The 10,694-nt window shown below is 34.1% G+C and overlaps 1 protein-coding gene across 1 annotated transcript in view; it reads right to left on the bottom strand.

Annotated features, from left to right (window-relative positions):
• Positions 1–10,694, bottom strand: part of LOC106884025 (uncharacterized) — a 693,536-nt gene that overhangs the window by 34,952 nt on the left and 647,890 nt on the right. The window contains exons 8-9 of the mRNA XM_052972775.1: positions 7,284–7,355; positions 1,809–1,957 (exon numbers count right to left, since the gene is read on the bottom strand). Of these exons, the coding sequence (XP_052828735.1) occupies positions 1,809–1,957; positions 7,284–7,355 (221 nt within the window). The remainder of the gene's footprint in view (positions 1–1,808; positions 1,958–7,283; positions 7,356–10,694) is intronic.

Raw genomic sequence — 10,694 nt, forward strand, 5'->3', positions numbered from 1 at the left:
ATATATATGTACATATGCACACATACTTGAACAGTATATTAAACAAGGCACTTTATTTCACACAGCTCCAAGACACATCAAGTGAAAATAAATAGCACTTCATTATTGATGAAATCCTCTCTCCCACCAGTTGTGAAATCCTTGATTTTTGGCTAGGCCAAAAATGAGAGTGCTGGGAGGGTATCTGTGTCTACTCATGACTACATAAGTACTCAAAGCTATCAGCAAAACATGAAACATGGTGCACACAATCAAGTAGTACTTGCTTGCAAGTGATGGCTAAGAGTATTTTTATAGCACTTGAAAAGAAGACACCATGGTATTGTTTGACGTAATAGAAGGCAATGGTTTCTAGATGTGAAACAAAGGTATTAGGTTGTACACTGATGAGAGAAGACATTTGAAGAGAAATATATCAGTATATTAAAACATGTTAAATAAAGTTGACAGAGTGGATATCAGTAGAGCAAAATGCACAAAAACATCATTAATGAGAAAAAATTAGTAATAGGTATTAATATTTTTTTGTGTAATAGAACAAATCTTAAATTGTAATGTACTCTTTAATAGGTAAAAATTCATCTTTCTTCAAGATTTCCAGAAAAATTCATTTATGTTTGAACTTAAATTTTTTTCAAATTCAAAAGAAAAACTAATTATTAATCAACCAATAAGTATATACTCCAACATGAAGCACTTGAAGCTCCAATATGAACATGTACCAATATGAACATGTACCGAGAGTGATAAAAATCAAACATCCAGTCAACATCATAGTGTTTGGAGTGATCGCTAGTGATGGTGACGTTATGACTTCATTCATCTTCCCACACGGCCTCAGACTCAACATGGAAGCTACATAAAGTGCCTGGAGGAGGTAGTGCTGCCCTGGATCAAGAGGGTAGCTGCTGGAAGACCTATGTCTGGCAACAAAACGCTGCACCATGCCACACAAGCAAGCGAACTCAGTCATGGCTGTCAGACAATTTCTGCGACTACATCACCCCTAACATCTGGCCACCTAACTCTCCAGACTGCAACCCCCTTGATTATTATGTGTGGGGTGCAGTTGAGCAAGAGGCCAACAAAACTCCTTGTAACTCCAAAAATTAACTGAAGGCAAGGATTATGGCAGCATTCACCAACTTTAACAAGGAGGCCATCCAGAAGAGTTGCAGAAGATTCTGAAGTCATCTGAAGGCTGTGGTTGAAACCAATTGCGATTTTAATGAATAAATTTACTCATTAGCATTTCAAGATGTTTTTATGTAATTTTAGTAAAAATATCTGTTGAAATGGGATGTCAGTGTAATTTTCATTTCTGCGTTATTTAGATGACCGCACCCTGTACATCAAGCTTGCAGGTTTTGATGTGAGTGTCTCAGAATGTGTTACTGCTATTTGGGATGTAGTTTATTTTTCTGTAATGAATGTAGGAAATTCACCAGGTAGAGCCCATCACACTTTCTACATAACACTGATGGAAATATGTGAATTTACCTTTGTTAAGTTCATGAAATATGCATCAAATATATAATGTTTCTCTTATTGCAGTGTTTTGGGTATAATCTATCAACCTTTTCTTTGATATTTATATCAACATATTCTAGTTGTGGTTCCTAAGAGATCCTATCCATTGACAGTGGCTGGTAATGTTATTTTTCTTATCTACCTTCTAGATGTGGGTTTTTTAAAACTGAAATAGTAAAAACAAATCAAAAACTAAAAAAATGATGCTTGAACATATGGTAAATTTTGTTTATTTTGCCAAAGGAAACAATGAAAAGTATAAAAATAAAATTACTTACTCAGCTTTTGTAATGTTGCTTTTAACATCATTTAAGAAGACTGAAAGGTGGCTTAGGTAATCAGGATATAAAATGGCCACCCGGTCAGAATTTTGTATCTTGATATTACGAATTGTTGCAAGACTTTGGAAATATTTAATCCAGTTTATCTAGAAAGAAAAGTGAATATTTTAAATAAAATATAAGTTAAAGCAAAGTTTTAGTTCTGAGGAATATTTGTTCATAAAACAAAAGAATATGTAAGTCAAGGCTTCCATCGTTATTTTAAACTTATCAAACAATAACAACATTCTTTTAATGGTATGAAGGTCTCCGTATTGAGATCACTGGTGTAGAAAATTATACATGCTGACCAGAAGAGATGTAAATGCTTGATAACATATAGCAATGATTTTATTTAATCCGAGTTGGTTGATACAGCAAGATAGCAGTGTCAAGCTATACTAGCTATGATAAATTGTACATATAATATGAGCCTTTGATTTTGATATCAAGATAATATGATATATGAGATATAACATGCAGAACAGAAAAATGTTGCAAATAATCTCAGAAGAGTGAATGTAATTGAAATGAACTTGACATTCTACAAGTTTGTCTATGTTTATATATGTTCATATGAGAGAACATATGTATATATTTTGATGAACCATGAGTGATGACAAAAGAGGTAGGCCTCGATTTCACTGCAAATTCCAGACTATATTTATTTATTAATACAGATATGGAGACTTACATACAGGTCTTTAAGTTTCTGCATCAACAATTCAATGATCGTTGCATATTTTCATTTTTGTAATTGATGGTGTCATGTGCACTGGACTTGTACAGCTGGAGATTTGAATATAATCATTGAGTAGTTGACAGAAATTTAGTCTTGTATGTAAGCCTCCATATCTGTATCAGTCAATATATGTATGTATGTATGTATGTATGTATGTATGTATGTATGTATGTATGTATGTATGTATGTATGTATGTGTGTGTGTGTATGTATATGTGTGTGTATGTATGTATGCATGTGTGTATATGTGTATGTATGTATACTATTACTATTATTAGTGAGACAGCAAGCTGGCACTGGACAAAACACTGAGTGGTATTTCACCTGTCATTACATTCTGACTTCAAATTCTGCTGAGATTGACTTTGCCTTTCATCCTTTTGGGATCAATAAATTAAGTACCAGTGAAACACAGGGATCAATGTAATTGACTAATCCCCTCCCTGCAAATTTTAGGCCTTGTACCTTTAGTAGAAGGGATTATCATTATTATTATTACTTATTATTATTATTGGTCTCTCTTGTTGCTGCAGCAAATGAGAGTTCAGCAGAACACAACTGTACAGTGTCCTCAGTTGAGTGGTATTTTTGTGTCATTTCATGTCAAAATTCAGGACTATCTGGGATTTGTAGATCTAGCTGTAGATATTGAAGTAAAGGTTTCTGTTACTTAGGGGCAGACTGGACTGGGAACTATGCTGTATGTGTGTGTTTGTTTGTGTGTGTTGTGCATGTGTGTGTGTGTGCATATGTGTGTATGTAAGTGTATTGATATTTACATGTATATACATATATATGCAAAGACATTGATGCAAATAAACATGCTTAGGTTCAATATATAAAACATACATACATTCATACACACATGTGAATATATAAAGGAATATATATATATATATATATGTATGTAGAGAGAGAGGGGGGGGGCAAAGACTGAAAATATTCAGAAGATGAACACTCATGTATAAGTACATAGATGTTTATATATTTACAGAACAAATTTACATGGAGTGCAAAATATACAGAAAACTAAGGAGAGAGGGCATGGTATTTTAAGCCCGACAGCTCTTTTTGGGGTTCAGAATTACATAATAGATTAAATGTTGGCAGATGGAGTGTGCAAAAAGTCAAGGATATGCAACCAGTGGTGATGCATATAATCATTACTGTAAAGCCTTCCTCCGTCTTTAAGGTGGAAAGATTGGCAACTAACAGTTCAGATCATAGTTCAAGAGAATTTAAGGATAGAATGGGTGTATGAACATATACATATGTACACACATAAATATACATATATACATATATATATATATATATATATATATATATATATATATATATACATACACACATACACACACACACACACACATACATATACTGAACAAATAGCAAGGGATTGTCAATCCCAGCAAAATACTTCATAAGCTCTCTGTTAGCACACCAGGCTAATTGGCAGGGGTCCAAGTTATGGTTCATCACAATTCTATATTGTAAATCCGTGGATGGTCTCCATATAAACTGGTGTTTACAGAGTGATATATAAGAAACAAGTTAAGAATAATACATTATTTTTAACTTGTTTCTTATACATATACATATAAGTATACATATATATATATGTATATAGATATATATATATACATACATACTTACATATATTGATATATATATGTATATACATACATACTTACATACACACAGATACATACATACAAGTACATTTATTTAACTTGACCTTCTTGTTTTCAGTCTTATGACCCAAACTTGTTTTCTTTAAAGACCAGAATGATTAGAACATGGCAAAGTTACTGTCAAAATAAGTGTGTGGTTATTGGCAAAATAGGTATATGAGCTGACAGGTTTTAAAGATATGGATATAGGTATGTCTAAGACATGGTATGATTGTTGACCAAATAGGTGTATTAGCTGATGATCCAATAATCAATAATGTTGGTAATGCTGCTATTATGTCACCAGTTTAGGAAATCATAGAATTGTTGAAAAATTGCCAGTTTCACTATATGCTGCCTGATGTTGAACAATATTTTTGTTGAAGACCTATCTTTTGGTTTGAACAACATTATGTCATTGTTACTGCTGCTGCTGTTGTTGGTCACTTTCTCCTTCACGTATAAAGTGCATTCACACATTATCTGACTTTTGGCCATGTTTAAAGTGGTTTTATCACTCCTTGATCTGAGCTTTGTCCATGGCATCATCACCAAAGGCCTGCTGAATCTTCTGGATAGTTTGAACTTGAATATCACCAAGCTTTTGGCAAAACTTAATACAATATCTCTGTTCAATGTGTTCAGTCATCTTGCATGAAAACGAAAATCTGACAAGTGTACACAACACATCTGTAACCAGGAACTGATGTGGCTTACTGGCATGAAAGTTTTCATGCATTCACAGGAGGGATGGCACCTCCCATCCAAAAGATTTTGCTTACATGACATAAGTTTTAGCAGGAAAAAATAGTCGAAAACTTATAGAATGCACCTCATATGTGACATTCCCCATTTTCATATCATGTCATGGTGACGATGATGATGATGGTTGTTGTCAATATCAAGTGATACACTAGTTTAATGCTTATTTGTCTTAATTAATATGAGCATTGCTAGATTATTACTTAGCCCATCTGTTTTTCGATGCTAGTATGGGTTGGATGAATTCTTATCATTGTTGTACTGTATTACAGCTCACTGCTCTTCCTGCTAAAGCCTTACCTATTTTTCAAGTTATGAATTTTTTCATTTGACTTGTAAAAGCACAGTGATATATTTTTTGCTCAAAAAATTTCATGCAAAGGCATAGATAGCAAATATTCATGTAGCATCAACACACACATACAGGCACACACATGCATTGCATGCACATGCACACGCACACACACACACACACACACACACACACATGCATACATACATGATGGCTGCAAACTTGTGTTCGAGTATTGCCATTGCCTGATCAAAAGTCCCACATATGCAAAGGAGGCTGCAACCAGCCATTTTTGTCATAGGTCTTACACTTCTTTTTCAAGCAATGCCTGTGCATGATAATTTTTTACATACATACACACATACATACATGCATACATACACACACACACACATACACACACACATACATACATACATGCATACATATACACACATACATACATACATACATACATACATACATACATACATATTAATAAAACTGTTTTGCAAGATTTTCTTTTTCCGCACAATTACACATTGTTCTAATAAGGAAACTATATGAAAACTAAAATATAGTTAATCTGATATTTTAAAGTAATATTCAGTTCCTTTCATTTTCCATGGGAAAGCTTGTCAAGTAATATCATTCTTTTATATATTTCAGCCCAAAGGCTGTGGCCAAGCTGGAGCACTGCCAATTAGTGATAAATGTGTTTTACTATTTAATCTTTTACTTGTTTTTGTTAGACTGAGGATATACTTGGGAACTGCCTTGAAGGGCTTAGTCAAACAAATCAACCTTAGTACTTAATTTAACTCTGGTTAACTCTTTTTTGATGCTGCTAAGTAAACTAACATTGGTTGTCAAGTGATGAGAGACACAAAGACCACATGCACATGTATATATATATATATATATTCATATGCATATATACACATATATACACAAACATGAATATTTATCTATACACATATATATGCAGTTTACATCAACCAAATTAACTCACAAAACATTGCTCAACCTGGGGCTATAGTTGTTGATTAAAGAGCTATTCAAAGGGACTTAGGCTGAAAGTGAACTTAACCACACTGCCATATCTGTACTAATAGCTGTTTCAATTGTTGAATTCTTACAGTCTGTGGTGTTTGAGACATTTGGAGGGGCTGGGCTACTAACAGTGATGTTCTTGTCATCGTTGGTGGCTCACCTTACTGAAGCGTCAGGTGATGCCTGTGAGGGTACTTGGCTGTTCCAACACCTTTGCCTCACCCATTGCATGCTGTAATGCCATGAGCATGTTGGCTTACTTCAGTAGGTTCTGTTGAGGCATTTGATGTTGAATTGATGTTTTTTTTCTTTCTTTCTTCCTCCTTTTTCTTTTTTTCTTTCTTCTTTCATGTTTGTGTTTCCTTTGGTTCTGGATTTGTATTTTAATATGGTTTTGTATTATATATGTATCCTATACATACATGTTATATATATATGTAAATAAATAATTTCAAGCCGAATCCTTATTTTGTGACGTATCATATAAAATATATGGACATACACTTAGTAGAAGGCTGACTTCATTTAAGGATTTCCCTTTATTAAATATATTAAACACCAAGCTAACAAAGGAGCCTATACATAGTTGTAGGATATGCTAAAAATAACAATCTTCTTAACTATGTCCTTCACTCTTAAGAAAAGCCACATTTAGTAATCTATTCTGGGATACACTATAACTGAAAAAAATATGGAGATGGCTTGAATCATTGGCCTATTCTGGCAAGGCTGACATGGGCTAAACAACAGCAACATTAGTGTTGTTGCATTAGTTGTCATTACCACTGCTGTCACCACCATTGCTGATACCCTCCTTGTCATCATCATCATCATCATCATCAGCAGCAGCAGTAGCAGAGCAACCATAACAACAACCATAACAAACCCCACAATATCTCAATAATGTCAAAACTGGTTACGATCAAACTTACCGCTGGATACCGTATAAGCAGATCATGGATAGTTGACACATTGTAACTTTCTGTTGCTGTTAGAGATTTCATCTGAAAAAGAAGTCGGAAAAATATATGTAAAATATTCCATAAAGAAATCAAAGAAGAATATTATTGACATGAATATTGCAACATCAAATTGTTTGATGGATTCCATAATAGACTAGGATCCTTGCTCATGGAAAGCATCATTCAGGCGAATAGATGAAGTTTGTGAGAACAATACCCCTAAGAGTGAACAGTGTTAAATATAATTAATGCATGGAACATCAAAAAGTTAATGAGAAATAATTATGTGGTGAGAAAAATACAATATTAGACATAACTAATATCATTTTAATTATTTTGTATGTACAACTTCAGAGATGTGTGATGTATGAAGTATGCTCAAAAAGCATCCAACCTTTTTTTTCCCTGCCAAAACTAATATGCATAAGCAAAATCCTTTTGGGCAGGAGGTGACACCATCCTTCCTGTGCATGCGTAAAAATTTTCACACCAGTAGGCTGTGTCAATTCCTAGCTGTTATGCCTAGAGTACAGATGTGTAGTATGCACTCATTAGATTTTTGTTTCCACTGAATACATCAAGCAGAGATATTGCATCAAGTTTTGCCAAAAGTTTGGTGATACCCAAGCTCAAGCCATCCAGAAGATTCAGCAGGCCTTTTGCAATGATGCCATGGGCAAAACTTAGATCAAGGAGTGGTACAGCTGCTTCAAACATGGCCACACCTCAGTGGAGAGTGAGGCATGCTCAGGCAGGCCATCCACAAGCTGAAATGAGGAGCCAATTGAGAAAGTTCAGCCAATAGTCATGAAAAGCTGTCATGTAACAATCCAGGAAATTGATCACAAAGTGGGAATAAACTCAAAATCAGTGTATTCCATTTTAACAGAAAACTTATGGATGCAGAGAGTGTCAGTGAATTTGTCCCCAAGGTGCTGGTGGAGAAGCAGAAGCCACTCTGCAAGAAAATCACTCAAGACATGCTGGTCTATGAAACCACAACCTAGACTTCATGAAGACCATCATCACTGGTGATGAGACATGGGTAAAGGGTTATGATCAGGAAACCAAGTTCCAGTCCTCCCAATGGAAGCATCAATATATATATATATATATATATATATATATATATATATAAAATCACCAAGGCCCAAAGAAGCACAATAGGCTTTCAGCAATGAGAAGGTAATGCTGACCTGTTTCTTTGATTCCATGATATTGTGCATCATTAATATGCACCACAAGACCAAAAAATCAATAAGGAATACTACCTGGAGGTTATACATCACCTTTGTGATGCTGTTCATTGAAAGTGACCTGATGTGAGTGGTAAAGAATTGGCAACTTCATCACGACAGTGTGCCTGCTCATTCTGCCCATATAATCCAAGCCTTCCTGGTGAAGAACAACACACTACTTGTTTGATAGGCTCCCTACTACCCTGACTTAGCACTGTGTGACTTTTGGCTCTTCTCTAAACTGAAAATAATGCTGAAAGGGAAGTGATTTGAGTTGCGAGAGAAAATTATGAGAAAGGTGTCAGTGAAGCTCCATAGCAATCTAGAGAAGGCTTCCCAGAAGTGTTACCAGCAGTGGCAGAACCACTGGAAGAAGTGTGTGTATTCCAAAGAGGAGTATTTTGAAGGTGATTAAATAAAATTTGTGAAATACACAATGTTGTTTTTTATTTATGCCTAAAGGTTGAATACTTTTTGAACTCACTTTGTATATACTTAACAATGCTTGCAAAATTAGTGACTGGAGAATCATTAGGCAGTTATAAGAGAATGTATATGGTTGACATAGAAAACTACAAGTGTTTATAGAATAAATTATACAGAGATACCACCTGTGTAAAAGAACAATTGTTAAGCTATTGCTAACGTATTAAATGTAAGCATAATTTAGTGCTGCTGCGAAACATCAGGCAATTGAGAAGAATCTTTGTGTCAAGAGCTTAATGAATAATTTTAGTCAAAAGATGCTTGATATATTCTAACTTAATAACATTATAGCTTGAAATTAATTCCAGAGAACACAATGTGATTCATAGCACATTTAAAGTAAATTAAGAAAACATTGTGAGGTTTGTGTTAACATATTTAATGTGCTGAGCAAGATAACTTTAATTAATCAAGACTACACCTGTATCAAGGAGAGTAAACATTGTTGAACAAACAAGCAAAGGAAATTAAATAAAAAAAAGGGAACAAAAATTATTTTGAAATGAGTTGATGTCCAGCATTCCAGTTAATTAAAATTGGAAATAGGTAATGTGATGAAGGAATGGGTGAGTTGACAGGGCAACCAGCATTCTATTAGTTGGAATTACAATGGCTGTCGTCCAAACACTTAACTCTCAGTCCACTTAGCTGTAAATATTATTCAGCAGATACATCTGTGCAGTAGATACATCTTGTAACTTTAACCCTTCACCTTATATCATAACTTTTAGATTTCAAAGACATGACTGTTTATTTTTAGAATGACATTGTTGGGTAGGTGTCAGAGGCTGGATCTGCCAGTTTGAACATAAAACAAGTAGACTATTTGGGCCAAACATAGGCTGTTTAAATGCTAAAGGGTTAAATAGCAACACTGTCAGACCATTGGCTTGCAGTTATGAGCTCACTTCCAGAAATGTTATCATAGAATGGTACACAGAGCTACTATAAACTATAGAAGATATGATATAGCCAAGTGCAGGAGTTGGTTTTTGATCTTATTGTTTTTGTAGTATATTTCTAATGTCAGCTCATGGTTTGGTGTGTGAAGCATTTTGTTTTACAAGATTTTTGATAAAACGTTTGTCTGTTCTGTACCTGGTTTGCATTAGATTCACTTAGTGTATTTTGTGTATAATATGTGTATTTTTAGTAGTAATATTGTATAATGCATTGTATTCCTGTCTATATTCATCAGTAGCTTGGTCTACTAGTCTCTTTGAATATTCATTGTTAATTAGTGTTTGTTTTTCTATGGATTTCTTTATCAATTGTTTCATTTGTGAAAGAGAATCTAAATGCTCCAATAAGTAATGATTTTACCACTGACACTTTGTAGTTATGTGGGTATTTGCTATCTCCATGTCAGAACAGGCATTTGTGTGTCTTTTTTGTAAACTAATACAAAATATATATTGTTTGTGATCTGAATGTTTGTGTCTAGAAATGCAGTTGTATTATTATTGTTCTCCAGGTCCACCAAGTTATCTTTTGATGTGTCCATTACACCTAGTATATCATCTTACATATCTAATATATAATATATCAATGTGTATATATTTATTATTTAGTATTGTTTAGTTTTCTATTGAGTACATGTGTGTGTGTGTGTATTTGTGTGTGTGTGTGTGTGTGTGTGTGTGTATTTGTGTGTGTG

Source organism: Octopus bimaculoides, chromosome 14 (assembly GCF_001194135.2).
Source record: "Octopus bimaculoides isolate UCB-OBI-ISO-001 chromosome 14, ASM119413v2, whole genome shotgun sequence".
Lineage (NCBI taxonomy): Eukaryota > Metazoa > Mollusca > Cephalopoda > Octopoda > Octopodidae > Octopus > Octopus bimaculoides.